This window comes from Apostichopus japonicus, chromosome 18 (genome assembly GCF_037975245.1).
Source record: "Apostichopus japonicus isolate 1M-3 chromosome 18, ASM3797524v1, whole genome shotgun sequence".
Lineage (NCBI taxonomy): Eukaryota > Metazoa > Echinodermata > Holothuroidea > Aspidochirotida > Stichopodidae > Apostichopus > Apostichopus japonicus.
Genome location: NC_092578.1, coordinates 263,011 through 284,418, shown reverse-complemented (window position 1 = coordinate 284,418; position 21,408 = coordinate 263,011). Strand labels below are relative to the sequence as shown.

General features: G+C 34.9%; 1 protein-coding gene across 6 annotated transcripts in view; it reads right to left on the bottom strand.

Moving 5' to 3' along the window:
- Positions 1-21,408, bottom strand: part of LOC139958382 (tRNA-queuosine alpha-mannosyltransferase-like) — a 42,448-nt gene extending 21,040 nt beyond the window's left edge. The window contains exons 1-9 of one of the 6 annotated variants that reach the window (XM_071955420.1): positions 21,255-21,408; positions 18,470-18,678; positions 16,668-16,835; positions 11,172-11,762; positions 10,418-10,527; positions 8,362-8,506; positions 6,675-6,745; positions 6,444-6,535; positions 3,444-3,580 (exon numbers count right to left, since the gene is read on the bottom strand). In XM_071955420.1, coding sequence (XP_071811521.1) covers positions 3,503-3,580; positions 6,444-6,535; positions 6,675-6,745; positions 8,362-8,506; positions 10,418-10,527; positions 11,172-11,762; positions 16,668-16,835; positions 18,470-18,654 — 1,440 coding nt within the window. In that variant the 5' untranslated portion in view covers positions 18,655-18,678; positions 21,255-21,408 and the 3' untranslated portion in view covers positions 3,444-3,502. Of the gene's footprint in view, positions 1-3,443; positions 3,581-6,443; positions 6,536-6,674; positions 6,746-8,361; positions 8,507-10,417; positions 10,528-11,171; positions 11,763-16,667; positions 16,836-18,469; positions 18,679-20,355; positions 21,234-21,254 lie in introns of those variants that run through there. The other 5 variants (XM_071955424.1, XM_071955423.1, XM_071955422.1 and 2 more) reach the window with 5 other exon arrangements.

The following is a 21,408-nucleotide window of genomic DNA, read 5'->3' as shown; positions in this document are numbered from 1 at the left end:
GGGGCACAGGGGGCACGTGCCCCCCCACTTTTCCTCAGGTTAAAAATGTGCCCTTTTTTCTACATAAAAATTGAGGTGTCTCAAGTTAGCAAGAGGCCAGGGAACCAGAATGAACACTCGGGAAGGGCCGTTTCCGGCCATCTGAGGGGTTTGTAAAACCAAAAATTTTCTTGTACGCTTCGCGCCAACCTATGGTGGTGCTCCACTCAGATAGTCGTGCATACAACTGTGCAAATCCTGGCTACGCCCCTGACTTTTTAATGAGTTTCTGTGGGTCAAACTCAAAGCTATTTCGAATGGAGAAAATTGTTAAGATATTAACAAGAAATAAACTCTAATTCGGAAGATTCCTACATTAGCAACTTGCATGATTTCACCTCATTTTGTCTAAAAAGAAAACTTGTTCCTTGTTTCCCAATTTGCACATTGCAGTGCTAGTATGCATATTTTCCTTCAGGGGGGGGGGGGCGTTGATGGACTGATGTGTATACGCAAATAAGATAATACAATAAGAGTTATAAAGGGTACTAGATATAAGGCTGCATCAGTCCAATCGAATTTCTGCAAAGTGCCCTTTGATGTCGGTGCCCCCCCAGATTAAAAGTGCTTCCCCCGCCCTTGCAACCATTACATTCTATATCACAAACTGCACACAACCATTACATGCTAAATCACACACTGCACACAACCATTACATTCTATATCACACACTGCACAAAACACTTACATTCTATATCACACACTGCACACAACCATTACATTCTATATCACACACTGCACACAACCATTACATTCTATATCACACACTGCACATAACCATTACCTTCTATATCACACACTGCACACAACCATTACATTCTATATCACATGCTGCATACAACCATTACATTCTATATCACACACTGCACACAACCATTACATTCTGTATCGCACACTGCACACAGCCATTACATTCTATATCACATGCTGCACACAACCATTACATTCTATATCACACACTGCACACAACCATTACATTCTATATCACACACTGCACACAATCATTACATTCTATATCACACACTGCATACAACCATTACATTCTATATCACATGCTGCATACAACCATTACATTCTATATCACACACTGCATACAACCATTACATTCTATATCACACACTGCACACAACCATTACATTCTATATCACACACTGCACACAACCATTACATTCTATATAACACACTGCACACAACCATTACATTCTATATAACACACTGCACACAACCATTACATTCTATATCACACACTGCACACAACCATTACATTCTATATAACACACTGCACACAACCATTACATTCTATATAACACACTGCACACAACCATTACATTCTATATCACTAACTGCACACAACCATTACATTCTATATCACACACTGCACACAACCATTACATGCTATATCACACACTGCACACAACCATTACATTCTATATCACATAATGCACACAACAGCATCGCTAATAGAAACTGCAGAAAATTAGTGCTAGACAAACATGCATACATGTATTGTTATTGTTACTAACTCATTCAGACATTCCTTAAACCATTCCATCTCATTCCATCCATTCATTCTATCTAAGGCATGCCAGTAACCTTCATACCATGCTCACCACATTTTACTAACAATTCACCTTCATACATCAACATTCCATTACACTGCTGCTCCATCGTTTACTCCTTGGTGGTCAGGACTGAACTAGTAGCTGTTAGTCAGATCTGTCCTGGCTGCCTGGGTGCGAGGAAGGCCCTTTTCTTAAGTAATGTAAGTTTATTTCATTTTGTTGCTATTGTAACTTTGCTTTGCTTGAAGCGAGTGAGCTTTAATTTCATTTCCAATTACACTGACAAAGTGCTTTCTACTCTGTCCTCAGTGTATTCTTTGGGTTTCTTGCCCTTTGGAACCTTAGTGGCTGGGTCTTTTAACATTATTAATGTACAATGTGCAGGGTAGCAACTAAACTCCCTAGTGGGCTGGGTCTTTTAACATTATTAATGTACAATGTGCAGGTAGCAACTAAACTTCCTAGTCAAGAAAATAAAAATTGGTTCATCACGCAACACTTTTCTCAAGCCTATGAATCTGTAATGTTTTCCACCCAGCTACACTGTATACCTACCTCTCTCTGGAATAATAACAATTGGCTTCATAGCTTGGATTGGGGGTAGAGAAATTGATCGTATTTTCTCGGGAGGGGGCATTACAATAACATCTACGTTTCAGGAAGAGTCTCCGTCTGGCTCAAATTTTGTGTGTGTTAACAAATGAATGCTACACTGGGGATATGACCATGTATTACGTTAGGAAGTAATTATATATCACAAAACATACACAACAACTCTACATTCTATATCAGTACAGACAACCAGGTACATGTATACAAAAGGCACCCACACATTTATCAGTCACCATTTATATAGCAAAATTCTGTGTATGATGTCCGGCTTTCCCGTTGTTAAATATGCTGAATACACTGCTTTATCTTGTAATATCTCCAAACTTAAACTTCGCCAAAATCAATACGATTAATAAGATTTTATTACGAAAGAACTGATATTTCAAAATACTGACAATAAACATAAAGGTTTAATAGAAACAAAAGAGGAGACAACAATGATTCACAGTTCATGTTTTGATGTACTTAGGGTTCTGCATAAATGATAAGTTAACATTTACTAACAATATTTCAAAGGTATTAGTTAAATGATAATACATTGTTTCCACAGTAACCTATATTGCCCCCCACTTTGAAGGTTTTCAATGCATCAATCCTACCGTATATTATCTATCTTAGCAGTCTCAGTTTGGTATCACTTTATACATGTTAACGACAAAAAGAGTTTCCTAAAACATTGTGCAAATATATCTTGCTTAGATCATAATTCTTGAAAATATACTTGCCTATAAAGATCATCCTCTACATCTTGAACAGACTTCCCTTCGCAAGAAGACAAACTAAATTTTATGACATCCTGTAATCACTCCAAGTTTTACAATCATGCTTTCTAAAAATTATTTATAGGGCTGCACTTTTAACTCAAAATAGAGATTTGAATCCTTTGTTATAATAAGTCTAGTTATAATCCTCTGAAGTATTTTACTATTCATACCTTCTTATATCTTTGATTTTCTCTTAATCTGTCTCTGTTCTAATCACTTTACTTATTTTTTTTCATATAATTTTTATAATATAATTTTTATGTATAATTGACCCTATTTATTATTTTTTTATAATTTATAATTGAATAAAGGAAATTGAAAACTTGAATTGAATTTCTGTCAAGGAAGAATGTTTGATCAGTACTTCGAGAAGTTATTAAAGTTTGCATGAGTCTATCAGCCTCAAACAGCTGGGCTGGGCTGGCAGTAGATTTCTCTTCTAAGAATACTAATTATTTGTACTTACTTGCATTACCTGACAATTCAGCAAATCCATTACTTTTCCAAATGAAGCAAAGTTATCTTCTAATTAGTATTTGATGGCTTCAAAATTGCTTCATACTTCGGAAGAAGACAATCTTGGCTGAATCTGCTAAAGTCGATCTGAAATGCAATTTCAACAAAGAAGTTTTGTAAGACATTTTTTATTACAGAGCTACAGGTAGAATATCAAACCATGTTTTCTTTGTGGTGGGAGTGGGGGAGGGGGAGAAGGGGTGTACTTATTGCGTCTTGACATTGGGAATTTTTTTTTGTAAAGTTGGAAGCTGTTCCTTCAGCAATGACAATAAAACAAGCCCACACAGGATAAAGGATAAACAATGTAATGTTCACTGCTTAAATACAAGACTTTTGTCACATAGTCCATAATATAATGTTAGTAATAATAATACTGTAATACTGTTAGTAATAATAAGACTGTAATACTGTTACTAATGATAATACTATGATACTGTTAGCAAAATATGATAATACTGTTAATAATAATAATATGTGATATTGCTAGTAATAATATTGTGATACTGTTAATCATACTTAATTCTGGTAGTGATAATACTGTAATAATGTAAGAAATAATACTATAATACTACAAATAATATTGACATACTGTTTGATAATAATACTACTGTAATAATGTAATACTGTTAATCATACCAAAAACTGGTAATAATACTGTAATACTGTTAGTAATAATCATACTGTAATTCTGTTAGTAATAATACTGTAATACTTTAGTAATAATACTGTTAATAATAATACTGTCAAACTGTTAAAAATAATAATGTAATTTGTTAACAATAATATTGTAATGCTATCAATAATAATACTGTACTAATAATAATACTGTAATACTACTAATAATAATGTAATTCTGTTAAAAATAATACTGTAGTACTGTAATAATAATACTGTGAATACTGTTTATCATACTTAATACTGTTAATAATAATATCGTAAATACTTTCAATCATACTTAATGCTGTTAATAATACTGTAAATTAGTGCTGATAGTCAACTCTTTCTTTTAAAGTCGATTAATTGCATAGCTCCTCTCGCGATTACTGCGATTACTTGGTTATAGATATGACCTCATTACTGTCATTTTACATTGCAGATATAGTCAAAAGAAATCTTTCTCCATGGTACACTGTCCTTATTTGTTCTTTCGTGTCTTAACGCGTGGTGTCTAAATCATGTTTAAACATCTACCAACCAAAAACTGTGAACAAGTTTCAATCTATGTTTCTTAAATCTTCCACAGTAAATCAAAAACTTTTGAATGAATCTACGAGGCTACTACAAACTACTAGCACTAACAAAAGTAAACATGCACACAATGAATAGATGTAACACTTTGCAGTGGTGTGATGATAAGTATACAAGAGTTTTCTGTAGAAGGACGTTCAACATTCTAGGCTAGGCTGGAGCCTAGCGCAATAGCAGGCACATATATTTCACATTGAAATGACACTACACTGCAATCGACACACTCTATCAGACATCCGATAAATACGAACCAGGCCAGTAATGAAGTAATTGTAAACATGTCTGAAGAAATGACAAATACTTTGGCAATCGTAAAAGATTAATACGTTACGAACTTGGGGTTATGTGCATTGATTAAACATTGCTAGGACTGAATGTTGCATTTCAGAACAATTATATTACTGACAAGCAAACGCATGAATCTAGCCGGAGCAGGTGCTTGCCAATTTTTAACACAGCACAGTGTTAGTGTAGCATTGTGAGAACTGTATACTTATTGCAATATTTGCTGACAAAACTGCTTTATGATGTTTTTGATAGCTAAGGCTATTTTTCAAAAGCAGATTATGTGTAGTGCTAGCTTGTAGTTGAGTAATTGCAACTTAGGTTTTGAGGGCGATTAATCAAACTTCCAAAGTGTAATCGCAACTACTGGCGATTAATCGATTACAACTATCTGCACTACTGTAAACACTGTAATACTGTTATGAATAATACTGTAATACTGTTAATCATACTTAGTAATGTTAATAACAATACTGTAAATACTGTTAATCATACTTAATACTGTTTATGATAATAATACTGTAATACTGTTAATCATACTTAGTAATGTTAATAATAATACTGTAAACACTGTAATACTGTTAATCATACTTAATACTGTTTATGATAATAATACTGTAATACTGTTAATCATACTTAGTAATGTTAATAATAATACTGTAAACACTGTAATACTGTTATGAATAATACTGTAATACTGTTTATGATAATAATACTGTTATACTGTTAATCATACTGAGTAATGTTAATAATATTACTGAAAATACTGTTAAACTGTTAATCATAATTAATACTGTTTATGATAATAATACTGTAATACTGTTACTCATACTTAGTACTGTTAATAATAATACTGTAAATACTGTTAATCATACTAAATACTGTTTATGATAATAATACTGTAATACTGTTAATCATAATTAATACTGTTTATGATAATAATACTGTAATACTGTTACTCATACTTAGTACTGTTAATAATAATACTGTAAATACTGTTAATCATACTAAATACTGTTTATGATAATAATACTGTAATACTGTTAATCATACTTAATACTGTTTATGATAATAATACTGTAATACTGTTAATCATACTCAGTACTGTTAATAATGATACTGTAAATACTGTAATACTGTTAATCATACTTAATACTGTTTATGATAATAATACTGTAATACTGTTAATCATACTCAGTACTGTTAATAATGATACTGTAAATACTGTAATACTGTTAATCATACTTACTACTGTTTATAATACTGTTAATCATACTGTTAATACTAATACTGTAAATACTGTAATACTGTAAATCATACTTAACACAGTTAATAATAATACTGTTAATAATAATACTGTTAATAATAATACTGTAATACAGTACTATAATACTTCAAACAAAGCTGTTTTTACATTTGGGAATTTTGCCTTGGCTAACCAGGGTCTTCTACAGAATTCTCGTAGTTTCTTGAAGAGCTGCTGTTGTGTGTTGTAAAGGCAGGAATCTGGAAATAATAAAACAAAAGTGAAACAGAATCTGATAACAATTCCCTAAATTACAAAGTTCTCCTTGTCATGTTAAATTGCCTGTCAATGTCAATATGAAATATAAATTAACAGTTTGGTGAAAAGGTATGGGCTTACTTGGAAAGATTTCGGGATATACAAGACGGTTTGGGCAAAGGGGGTGACAACCAAGAAAGGCAGCTTCCAACCTAAAATGAAAGAATGAACATTTATTGAAATATATATAAGTGAACATCTTCATTTCACAGAAATACATGGAACAAATGACAGATGTATTATGTATGCAAATGAAGTCTGCCAAAAAAAAGTATGAAGTATAGCAGGTAGCTATGAAGTATTACAGGACTCTTTGTATAAATTAGAAGAGGTATTAAGTATAACAGGTATTAAGAATAACAGATATCTCTGAATATCATATGGCAGATCTCTTTGTATCAAGTAAAACAGGTATGAAGTATAACAGGTATGAAGTATAACAGGTATGAAGTATAACATGTATGAAGTATAAAAGGTATCACCCAAGATAGAGACTGGGCATGAAAACCAAATGACTGATGCACTCTTAACACAGGTCCCCTTGCGTGGAGATGGTGACTGTGTGATCATGAATATGTTACATCCTCAGTATAATGAGTCCCTTGGACAGGAAATAGATTCTAACACATTATCTTAGCCAAAAAGGTTAATGTTAACAGGCTGAAGGGAAACATATGTGCATCAAAGCTTAGTAACATTTCAAGTTTTGTAACCACAACAAAAGTGAAACATATCAGCAACTATTGAAACAACACTATGGTACAAGTACCAGGCAATTTAGTTTTATGCATGTAAAGTGATTTCCAAGAATGGTTAGTCCATCATGTATTTCCTCTTTCACTTTAGCTCTAAGCATAATTCATATTGATGTTCAAACCTTTCTATATGATACATACGTGTCTGCTATTTCCCCTTTTTGGTTCAATATTCTTCTTTTTTCAATTCTATTTTAAACCAGTTAAAGCTTTTCATCATGAAATCTAAGGACAGTGTAAGCTCATCTGAATATTAAAGAGCAAACTTCAATGAAAAGAAAACAAAAAAGTGCATATTAACATATATGCAAATGTAACTGCTTCCTCTCATTTAATCCTCCTCCCTTTGTAATTTAAGTAAATACACTGCTACTGCAACCATTCCTTGTCAGGGCTTTAATTCCCAGCATCATGTTGCTGCAAACAGGCTTATATTTAATATAGGGACCCTTACTTGACATGGTCTCAACTCAGAAATGAATAATTCATGTTTCTGCTTCTTTGTTCCCTACTGCTATCAAGCTCGCTTGTTATGATTTCTATGTTCACTAGATCATATATATCTCCTTCTATTTTGTGTCAGTTATTATCTCAATCCCATGGTTTAAACCAGAAAAGAAAATATGTATTTTCCACAACTTATCAGTCATTACTATGTTCCAATTTGCATGTATACTTACTGGCATATTCCCAAGCTCTAGTGCAGAGTTAATAAATTGACTAGAACAACTAGGTATGAACAGTAAAAGTACTTCAAACTGCAACAATCCAATTTTACTTTGAACACCCTTGTTGAGGTGTGTTTCAGTTTAGTGTCTGCTAGAATGAAAGCAGTGTATCCAGCTAGAACGCCACCATTAAGTGATGGGATGGCATGAAGTAGGGTGGTAACTACATGGGGGAGGACAGGAGCAATGGTCTTCACCTAGCAGTGATTAATTACAGCTCTAAATTTACCAGTAAGAATGTAAGTTATCCTCACCAGATTTGGCTATGGGATGAGTGAGACTTACATGGCTAATCCAAGGAACTCATGGTAAGCAGTAGAAACGACGACATCTGATTCCCTCAAGATAGAATAATAGCAGTCCTTAGACGGTTGGTAACCCCAGTCTGCTATCTTTGATGCTAGCTGCCTCTTAGCATCAGCAAAAATGGCTTTCAAGTAAAGACAATAAATAGGAATCGGAAAGGAAAATCAGTGATGAGATTGCTACATGTGATAATGCATGATAAAATAAAATGGGAACAATTCTTCAGAACAAATGTGTTAAATGTGCTACTACAATATTGATGGGACATCTTAATTAAATACTGTATCTTGTTTTAAATACTGAGTGTAGCACATGGCAGATTCTCAGATCACATCTGAGTGTAACACATGGCAGATTCTCAGATCCATGTGCTACTGAGTGTAGCACATGGCAGATTCTCAGATCACATGTGCTACTGAGTGTAGCACATGGCACATTCTCAGATAACATGTGATACTGAGTGTAGCACATGGCAGATTCTCAGATCACATCTGAGTGTAGTACATGGCAGATTCTCAGATCACATGTGATACTGAGTGTAGTACATGGCAGATTCTCAGATCACATGTGATACTGAGTGTAGTACATGGCACATTCTCAGATCACATGTGATACTGAGTGTTGCACATGGCCTATTCTCAGATCACATGTGATACTGAGTGTTGCACATGGCAGATTCTCAGATAACATCTGAGTGTTGCACATAGCAGATCCTCAGATCACATGTGATACTGAGTGTAACACATGGCCTATTCTCAGATAACATGTGATACTGAGTGTAGTACATGACATATTCTCAGATAACATCTGAGTGTTGCACATAGCAGATCCTCAGATCACATGTGATACTGAGTGTAACACATGGCAGATTCTCAGATCACATGTGATACTGAGTGTAGTACATGACAGATTCTCAGATAACATCTGAGTGTTGCACATAGCAGATCCTCAGATCACATGTGATACTGAGTGTAACACATGGCAGATTCTCAGATCACAAGTGATACTGAGTGTAGTACATGACAGATTCTCAGATAACATCTGAGTGTTGCACATAGCAGATCCTCAGATCACATGTGATACTGAGTGTAACACATGGCAGATTCTCAGATCACATGTGATACTGAGTGTAGTACATGACAGATTCTCAGATAACATCTGAGTGTTGCACATAGCAGATCCTCAGATCACATGTGATACTGAGTGTAACACATGGCAGATTCTCAGATAACATGTGATACTGAGTGTAGTACATGGCAGATTCTCAGATCACATCTGAGTGTAACACATGGCAAATTCTCAGATAACATGTGATACTGAGTGTAGTACATGGCCTATTCTCAGATCACATGTGATACTGAGTGTAGTACATGGCAGATTCTCAGATAACATCTGAGTGTTGCACATAGCAGATCCTCAGATAACATGTGATACTGAGTGTAGTACATGGCACATTCTCAGATCACATGTGATACTGAGTGTAGTACATGGCAGATTCTCAGATCACATGTGATACTGAGTGTAGCACATGGCCTATTCTCAGATAACATGTGATACTGAGTGTAGTACATGGCAGATTCTCAGATCACATGTGATACTGAGTGTAGTACATGGCACATTCTCAGATCACATGTGCTACTTTGGGTTTTGTGTTCTCTCTACACAGCTGTGCAGCCATATTGTCAAGAAATATTTGTCACATGTCACCAATCAACTCCAACCATCAAAATTAAATTCCAAGCAACTGTAACGACTGCTGACCCATTCAAAGCTTATTAACCATTTGTCTTAAAGCTGCTCCACAAAGAAACCCATTGCTTCAACATAATCTGGTTCTCTTGCACTAAATTAATGCACTAAATTTGAACCGTAGTATCAAACTTTAAGGATGGCATGATTATATTGCTTCTTAAATACATGCTAGGGAAACTGAGTGGTTAGAAATTGCTTCCTAAAGCTCAAGAAACAAATGCCTGAATTTATATGGAACAAAGAAAGAAGCAATATTACACAGAAATCTATCTGATAGAATTACCTGGTACTTTGGAAAATTGGCCACCAAGTACTGAAAGTCTGAAGTCATAACCTTCTTCTTGAAGTTGGAGAAGAACAGAAAAGAACATCTCTGGGTTCTTGTCGTGTTCCCTGCAGAAGTATAGATTTCATTGAATAATGAAATGCAAAACTTAGTACACCAATTGTTTTAGATAGCATGAAGTATAATAATCAAATGCACCAATAAGTGAACCATTTTTTTAGACACCATCCTGTATCATAATCAAATGCACCAATTAGTAAACCATTTGTTTTAGATGGAATGGATTATCATAATCAAATGTCCCAATTAGTAAACCATTTGTTTTAGTCACCATCCTGTATCATAATCACTACAAGACAAATTAAGGAATTCCAGAATGCAGTCATGTAAATGCATCTTTGTTCAAATGCAATTCAACTTTAAGACTAAAACATAATAAGAGGTAATAGTAGTGGAATCAGAAACTCTACAGCAGAAGATTGTCCTAGAACACTCTAAACATACACACATAAGAAACATGAAATCATGTTCAGTTTTTCATGCTTGTCCATTAGTTCCACAGATAAAGTATTGCCTGGAAATGTTTCTTTCTTATGTTCTTTAGTGTATTAAAGAACATAATTACAAATGACTGCTTTCCTTATATCAAACCATCAAAATACCAACCTTGTGAATGATATTAAAATGCTCTTAAAAGGTAACAGCTAACACTTAGATGAATATTCTTTTTTATAATCAAGTCAAGTTTTACCATCGATGAGGCCAGACAATGTGCAGAAACTGACTTCTTTTTCCTTCCCTGAGCGATGAATGTGTTGAGGAAACATCACTGCATATGTGACCACCAACAGTTTTATCTTTCAGGAAAATCTCTTCAGGATTCAAGAAGGCTTGATGGTTTTCATTCTCACAACTTTCTCTCTCTTGATGAAGGTTTACACTATTAGCCTTTTGCATATTTGAAATGAAATCTACATCAGCTAGCTTCAAAGAATCATCCTTGGTATGTGAAGGCTTTATTGTTACTGATGATGTTTCTATAGTTTTGCTCTTGACTGGGCTGTAACTGTCACCCTTGGAACTAACTCCTCTTTGGCTACTTTTCCCTTGCTCTTCTTGCAGTTGAGCCTTATATGTTGGTACTTTCTTCAACGAGCAGATAGCATCATGTGGGAAACTAATGATAGGCAATGGGAGGTAGATGACGTGACACTTTGGTGTTATTTGCTGGGGAATGTTCTGAGGTCTGTGGTCGGGAATCAAGTTGAGGAACGATGGGATTGATGAAAGGAATGACGACATGTTGTAGCTGGAATTGAAGATGACAACATCAGCTACCAGACTGAAATAAATTTAAAAAATAATTCAAGGATACTGACAAATCTCAAACTGACTTTGACACATCTTACAAGATCATCACAACTGGTGACTCATACTTTTCACATACCATTTTTTACATCATACATACAAAAGACAAGACAAGACAAGACAGTGCTCTGGCATGTGTACAACAGTTCAGTCTGCAAATAGAAGGAAATGTTAGAACTGGGGAAATTGCAGAGGATGGAGGAATATGTGATCTAATTTTCCTTTAATTTCCTGTCAAATTCATATATAGAGTTACTAGGAACCTTTGAGGTGAATGACAATATAAATTTTTCAGTGCATGTTTAAATAGTGGTACAAATATAGTTTTAAAGTGACAGATTCAATCTGTGTCCATATATCTAGGTGGACCACATACCCCATAGAGACAAGATGCCTATCTGCCAAATCATTTCAAAGCACTTTGATGAAGAGTTTGCTTATTGATTACTTTCTGGCTTTTAGCACCCTGTTATAAATCACATAATACTTTTTTAGTGACACTGCATTGATGTAGATAAATAGTCTAACAAATTGTTACCACTGTCATGGATCATTATGTTTCTTTTAAAAACAGGACCCAGCAACAGAGGCGCCTAGGAACAATTTGGCAGTCTGGACAAAATGAATCTGTGATATCACATCCGTGTTCAAACTGTTTCAAAGTTTGTAGGCTTATGGTATGTTTGAAATGTCATTTGCTCTCAATATGAATCAGATATGTATTTGCTTTGGAAAAGTGTTGCTTGTTTTACCAGGTTATTTACCAACAATAAGACACCTGTGGAACATTCTGTAAATAGTGGAATAGACATATGGACTTTTAGCTAGCTAGAAGATTATCTTCCATCACAGTTTTACCTTGATATGACATGATTGCAACTAGCGATAACTTGAAAAGACATGATTGCAACTAGTCTAACTTGGATATAACCTAACTGCATTCTAGTCAAATTACCTAAATATGATATGCTTGCATCTAGTCTTACCTGAATATGATATGCTTGCAGCTAGCCTTATTTGGATATGACATGATTGCAACTAGTATTACCTGAATATAACCTGATTGCAACTAGTCTTACCTGAATATAACCTGATTGCAACTAGTCTTACCTGAATATAACCTGATTGCAACTAGTCTTACCTGAATATAACCTGATTGCATCTAGTCTTACCTGAATATAACCTAATTCCATCTAGTCTTACCTGAATATGATATGCTTGCAGCTAGCCTTATTTGGATATGACATGATTGCAACTAGTCTTACCTGAATATAACCTGATTGCAACTAGTCTTACCTGAATATAACCTGATTGCAACTAGTCTTACCTGATTATAACCTTATTCCATCTAGTCTTACCTGAATATGATATGCTTGCAGCTAGCCTTATTTGGATATGACATGATTGCAACTAGTCTTACCTGAATATAACCTGATTGCAACTAGTCTTACCTGAATATAACCTGATTGCAACTAGTCTTACCTGAATATAACCTGATTGCATCTAGTCTTACCTGAATATAACCTGATTGCAACTAGTCTTACCTGAATATACCCTGATTGCATCTAGTCTTACCTGAATATAACCTAATTCCATCTAGTCTTACCTGATTATAACCTAATTGCATCTAGTCTTACCTGAATATAACCTGATTGCATCTAGTCTTACCTGAATATAACCTGATTGCAACTAGTCTTACCTGAATATAACCTGATTGCATCTAGTCTTACCTGAATATAACCTGATTGCAACTAGTCTTACCTGATTATAACCTAATTGCATCTAGTCTTACCTGAATATAACCTGATTGCATCTAGTCTTACCTGAATATAACCTGATTGCAACTAGTCTTACCTGAATATAACCTGATTGCATCTAGTCTTACCTGAATATAACCTGATTGCAACTAGTCTTACCTGAATATAACCTGATTGCATCTAGTCTTACCTGATTATAACCTAATTCCATATAGTCTTACCTGAATATGATATGCTTGCAGCTAGCCTTACTTGGATATGACATGATTACAAATAGTCTTACCTGAATATAACCTGATTGCAACTAGTCTTACCTGAATATAACCTGATTGCAACTAGTCTTACCTGAATATAACCTGATTGCATCTAGTCTTACCTGATTATAACCTAATTCCATCTAGTCTTACCTGAATATGATATGCTTGCAGCTAGCCTTACTTGGATATGACATGATAACAAATAGTCTTACCTGAATATAACCTGATTGCAACTAGTCTTACCTGAATATAACCTGATTGCATCTAGTCTTACCTGAATATAACCTGATTGCAACTAGTCTTACCTGAATATAACCTGATTGCATCTAGTCTTACCTGATTATAACCTAATTCCATCTAGTCTTACCTGAATATGATATGCTTGCAGCTAGCCTTACTTGGATATGACATGATTACAAATAGTCTTACCTGAATATAACCTGATTGCAACTAGTCTTACCTGAATATAACCTGATTGCATCTAGTCTTACCTGATTATAACCTAATTCCATCTAGTCTTACCTGAATATGATATGCTTGCAGCTAGCCTTACTTGGATATGACATGATTACAAATAGTCTTACCTGAATATAACCTTATTGCAACTAGTCTTACCTGAATATAACCTGATTGCATCTAGTCTTACCAGAATATAACCTGATTGCAACTAGTCTTACCTGAATATAACCTGATTGCATCTAGTCTTACCTGATTATAACCTTATTCCATCTAGTCTTACCTGAATATGATATGCTTGCAGCTAGCCTTACTTGGATATGACATGATTACAAATAGTCTTACCTGAATATAACCTGATTGCAACTAGTCTTACCTGAATATAACCTGATTGCATCTAGTCTTACCTGAATATAACCTGATTGCAACTAGTCTTACCTGAATATAACCTGATTGCATCTAGTCTTACCTGATTATAACCTAATTCCATCTAGTCTTACCTGAATATGATATGCTTGCAGCTAGCCTTACTTGGATATGACATGATTACAAATAGTCTTACCTGAATATAACCTGATTGCAACTAGTCTTACCTGAATATAACCTGATTGCATCTAGTCTTACCTGAATATAACCTGATTGCAACTAGTCTTACCTGGATATAACCTGATTGCAACTAGTCTTACCTGAATATAACCTGATTGCAACTAGTCTTACCTGAATATAACCTGATTGCAACTAGTCTTACCTGAATATAACCTGAATGCATCTAGTCTTACCTGGATATAACCTGATTGCAACTAGTCTTACCTGAATATAACCTGATTGCAACTAGTTTTACCTGAATATAACCTGAATGCATCTAGTCTTACCTGAATATAACCTGATTGCATCTAGTCTTACCTGAATATAACCTAATTCCATCTAGTCTTACTTGAATATAACCTGATTGCAACTAGTCTTACCTGAATATAACCTGAATGCATCTAGTCTTACCTGGATATAACCTGATTGCAACTAGTCTTACCTGAATATAACCTGATTGCAACTAGTTTTACCTGAATATAACCTGAATGCATCTAGTCTTACCTGAATATAACCTGATTGCATCTAGTCTTACCTGAATATAACCTGATTGCATCTAGTCTTACCTGGATATAACCTGATTGCAACTAGTCTTACCTGAATATAACCTGATTGCAACTAGTCTTACCTGAATATAACCTAACTGCATCTAGTCTTACCTGGATATAACCTGATTGCAACTAGTCTTACCTGAATATAACCTGATTGCAACTAGTCTTACCTGAATATAACCTGATTGCATCTAGTCTTACCTGAATATAACCTGATTGCAACTAGTCTTACCTGAATATAACCTGATTGCAACTAGTCTTACCTGAATATAACCTGATTGCATCTAGTCTTACCTGAATATAACCTGATTGCATCTAGTCTTACCTGAATATAACCTGATTGCAACTATAGTTTTATCTGAATATAACCTGATTGCATCTAGTCTTACCTGAATATAACCTGATTGCATCTAGTCTTACCTGAATATAACCTGATTGCATCTAGTCTTACCTGAATATAACCTGATTGCATCTAGTCTTACCTGATTATAACCTGATTGCAACTTTAGTTTTACCTGAATATAACCTGATTGCATCTAGTCTTACCTGAATATAACCTGATTGCATCTAGTCTTACCTGAATATAACCTGACTGCAACTATAGTTTTACCTGAATATAACCTGATTGCAACTAGTTTTACCTGAATATAACCTGATTGCATCTAGTCTTACCTGAATAATATAACCTGATAGCATGTAGTCTTACCTGAATATAACCTGATAGCATCTAGTCTTACCTGAATATAACCTGATTGCATCTAGTCTTACCTGAATAATATAACCTGATTGCATCTAGTCTTACCTGAATAATATAACCTGATTGCATCTAGTCTTACCTGAATAATATAACCTGAATGCAAAGTCTTACCCGAATAATATCACCTGATTGCAAAGTCTTACCTGAATATAACCTGATTGCATCTAGTCTTACCTGAATAATATAACCTGATTGCATCTAGTCTTACCTGAATAATATAACCTGATTGCATCTAGTCTTACCTGAATAATATAACCTGAATGCAAAGTCTTACCTGAATAATATCACCTGATTGCAAAGTCTTACCTGAATGTAACCTGATTGCAAAGTCTTACCTGAATGTAACCTGATTACAACTAGTCTTACCTGGATGTGACCTGATTGCAATTACTCTCACTTAGATATGACCTGATTGCAAGTAGTGTTACATGGATATGACCTAATTAAAGTTGGCATACCTTGATATGACAAGATCGGAATTAGCCTTAATCAGATTTGATCTAACTGCTATCTTACCTGGATATGATCTGATTGTAACCATACTGAAAGTCCCGTTCTTGTTGTTTCCTCACTGGATAAACCAGTTGATTTTCATGGAAGTACAATACCTTCTTCATTCCTGCAAGGTCAGGTCTCATGGCTACCAATTCAGCTAAGTTTAGAACTGAACTAGCAAATAGTGTTCTACAAAACAAAGATAAAATTAAAAATGATTTCACAACCACTTAGAAAACAGACTCTTTCAATAATGATGCAAAGAAAAAAATAGGTCTTAAGGTTGCCAAATATCTACAGGGATAGCCTGCTCTCAATCACTACTGTACAAATCATACCATGTCTGGTATGTTAACAAAGAGATACTGAAACATAGTTACTCATAGACGCAAAGATAGGGATATATTCATAGATAGAGAGATATACAATAGATAGGGATATACTCACAAATAGGGATGTGCTCATAGAGATAAACTCATAGACTGGGATATACTCATAGTCAGAAATAAACTCATAGACAGTGATAAACTCATAGACTGGGATTAACTCATAGACTGGGATATACTCATAGACAGGGATTATATACTCATAGATAGGGATATTCATAGATAGAGAGATATAATAATAGATAGGGGTATACTCACAGTCAGAAATAAACTCATAGATAGGGATATACTCACAGATAGACAGGGATATGCTCACAGTCAGAAATAAACTCATAGATAGGGATATACTCATAGATAGGGATATACTCACAGATAGACAGGGATATGCTCACAGTCAGGAATAAACTCATAGATAGGGATATACTCATAGATAGGGATATACTCACAGATAGACAAGGATACGCTCACAGACAGAAATAAACTCATGGCAGGGATATTTTCCAAGACAGGGATGTGCTCATCGTCATTTAGATAAACTCATAGATAGAGATATATACTCATAGATAGGGATTTACTTATAAAGAGGGATATGCTCACAGTCAGAAATAAACTCATAGATAGAGATATACTCATAGATAGGGATATACTTATAGAGAGGGATATGATCACAGTCAGAAATAAACTCATAGATAGGGATATACTCATAGAGAGGGATATACTTATAGACAGGGATATACTCATAGACAGGAATGTGCTCATACTCAGAGATAAAGTCATAGACAGGAATATATGCTCATACTCAAGATAAACATGGGTGTACTCATAGACAGGCGTTTATTCACAGATAGGGAAGTATTGATAGACTGGGATATATGTGCAATATATTTCAATATATGTGCAATATATAACAATATAACTAGCATTGAAAAAGGACAATGTGCAGAAATTTTCCCAACAAATAAACCTAGTTCAAAATATGTTGAAGTATCTATACATCTCAACACAGACTTAAATGAGGTTGAAAATGAACTAGTATAGTTTCAATCACTCCCTACGTGCGATTTTTCTGGTTCAGCTATAATGCACACAGGCTTTAGAACTTACATAGCAGAATCTTTGCTAATGTTAGATAAAATGGAATTGTAACCTACTAATCAGGTACAAGGATAACAAGTTTGGAAAACACTTTTCAATACTCAATTAATTTCATTACAACATAAAATCCTGCATGCTTGAAATAACATGTGTTATCTTTATTCTATCGTAACACAAATGTTTGGATCATTTACTTACACTTATAAGATCTGATTTTAAATGACATATCAATGTGTTTAGTCATATATTATGACTTTTTAGTACAGTAATTGTTATTTGGAAGTCAAAGTTGCAAGTCTGAGGATAGCAGAGGTACCATGTAATAATAGCCGTTGATTTTACCTGCATTGCAATTCTTGATTGCTTGGAATCATCTGAGCAAAGTATAGAGCAGCTGTCCTTGCTTTCCAGTGCCATTTCTGGGCAGGAAGGGCAAAGATAACAGTCTCAAATTTGCCCTCAAGGAAGTCCACAAGCAACTTGTGAGAATCAACACTGAATGGTTCTATCACCAGCACCTTCTCCATTGCAACCTATCAAAGTGCAGGTCTCTGAGATAAATAACATCAAAGAAAAGGTCTCTGAGACAAATAACGTCAAAGAACAGGTCTCTTAGACAAATAACATCAAAGAACAGGTCTCTGAGACAAATAACATCAAAGAACATGTCTCTGAGAAAAATAACATCATGAAATTTCCACAGTGTACAGTACTGCATGTTCGGCACCATATAATGTCCCAAACCTATAGACTCTAGCCCAACTGTGCTGGACATGCAATTGCCTCAATGAAATTAATCACATTTCACACAGCAAATTTTTTCTACAATCGTTGGGTCTTCGGACCTAAATATGTGCTTTAGACTAGGAAAACTTCACATTTTATATTGCTCCAAAATTATGATTCTCAAAATGAAATACTTCCTGATAACCACATCAATTATTTATGCCATTAAATTGTTTTGATAACAAGTGTTGAAATTTATAATATTAACAAATGGAAGAACTGTAATAAGTAAATGATCACTGTGATCTTCTTTGCTATACAAATTCATTTATCACACATTTCTTTATATTGTGAGGAATGGCAAAGTGTCATATTGTACAAATTGTGGCCACCGCTTATGGCCTAGGTCAAATATTTCCATGATCTGGCTAAAGGAACTACTGTTTACTTAGGCATAACCAAAACTTGCAGAGGAAGCACGCTTGTCCATAGTTTCTCTACCAAACTTTAGTTGAAAGTTCCTATGCATGCCCAACTGTCAACAGAAAGTACTGTTATGACTATTGTTTTACTGATTCTCACAAAAACTTTAAAACGATTCCCTTTCCTTTCATCTCAGAATCAGACCAACACAGATTACTGATTCCCAATTATTGGCAACACACAATACACTATTGTTAAGAGTTAAGAAATACATATTATTATACTGAGCTAAGGTGTAACACAAGCAAGTCTAACCATCTCAGCAATTACGTTTTGTGACAGAAATCTTATCTCAGAAATAATTGTGAAAATGGTGATTTGATTTCTATCAAATCAGCTCCAAAAGACTGTTGTGTCACTGAGTTATGAATTTTAAGTTGCCTTAACTTGGAATTTCTGGTCTATAAGTTATGATATTGGCATGATTTCATGCTATTATTTTCACTCTGTTCACGTCTCACCTCATCTTGGTGAAAACAAACATGTTGCAGGAAAACAATATCCTATATAAAGAGGCCGTCTGTACTATCTTGTTTGTTCATTCGAGAAAGTGCTAGTTATGATCGTTCATACCTTAACAAGAACATATTATTCAAGTAGTTTTATCTTGGAGAAAAGAATGGTGTATTAAATCACAAAACCTTTGACAGTTGTGCAATTTAGTGAGCCTAAAACTATCATCTAAGTCGATTTGACAACCCAATACTGAAGCTCATTGAATCAGTATTTTGAGTTATAATAATAACACTAAGTAATATAAGGAGTTGTCAAGATACTGTTCTTTTTCTTTCTGAGTGACATTATCTTTACAGTAAAATATCAACAGAATAGGTTCCGAGTATTTCTTGAGCTTAGATCAAAGCCCATCTAGGCTTAGGCCCTATACCCATTATCTTAAAAAATGGGCTGATTCGGACTCTGTCTCTTGCTGATTATGGGTAAAACACTAGATAGGACTTATGCCTTCTGCCTGCTCATGCATAGCCTAAACTTATTTTAAACGAATTTCTCTATCATACCTTACTCCTTAGTTAAATGGAGTGAACTCGCGCACTAAGAAACGTCTCATGCCGGTAATCTGACCAAGTTTCGAATGAGGTGTAACAGAAGTGTTAGACACCACCATCGATCCTAGAAAGTACACACACAGCTTGCTACCGTCTGTAATTAGACACTAGTGCATAGTCAATACATGCAGCTACGGTGGATACCTACAACACAGTGCACATAGCAGCGATGGACATTTCAGGTCTAGATAAAAGATAACAAGGTATCAAGTTTCATTACTGTCTGCATTTTTTAGCGACACGAAAAAAAACTTCACTTGCAAGCAATGGAAAATTAACTTTCTCAGAGCGCGGCACGCGGTTTTGGGCGAGTCTTCAATGCCTTCAAAGGAATTTATAACAGCCCTAGCCAAGGCTACGTTTAAAGGGTGTGAAGACTCGCGCACAAAGAAACGTCTGATGCCAGTAATCTGACCTAGTTTCGAATGAGGTGTAACAGAAGTGTAAGACACCACCATTGATCCCAGAAAATACACACACAGCTTGCTACCGTTGGTAATTGGACGCTAGTGTACAGTCAATACATACAGCTACGGTCAATACCAACAACACAGTGTACATAGCAGCAATGGACAGCTCAGGTCTAGATCAAAGATAACAAGGTATCACATTTCATTACTGTCTGCATTTTGTAGCGACAAGAAGAAAACTTCACTTGCAAGCAATGGAAAATTAACTTTCTCATAGCGTGTTTTGGGCTTAATTATAATAGACTTAATTGTAAATTTGTAATGTAAGCCTAGCCTTGGCCTAACTGTGTAAAGTCATTAGCCTAGTAATGCCTATAATGTACGGAATAGCCGTTGCTGACTAGTTCCTGTGAAAGAGGCTGTGATATCGCTGATCTTTACAATCATTATTTCGGTAACGCCCACGCAGTTCAGTAATCTGAGATGTTCTTGGTTTGTATTTCAGTAACGGGCAATGGCATTGTATCTTTCACTCAGTTTCATGTTCCATTGTTAGGTGATTGCGCAATCATGAACTGAAACCAAACTGAAGCTG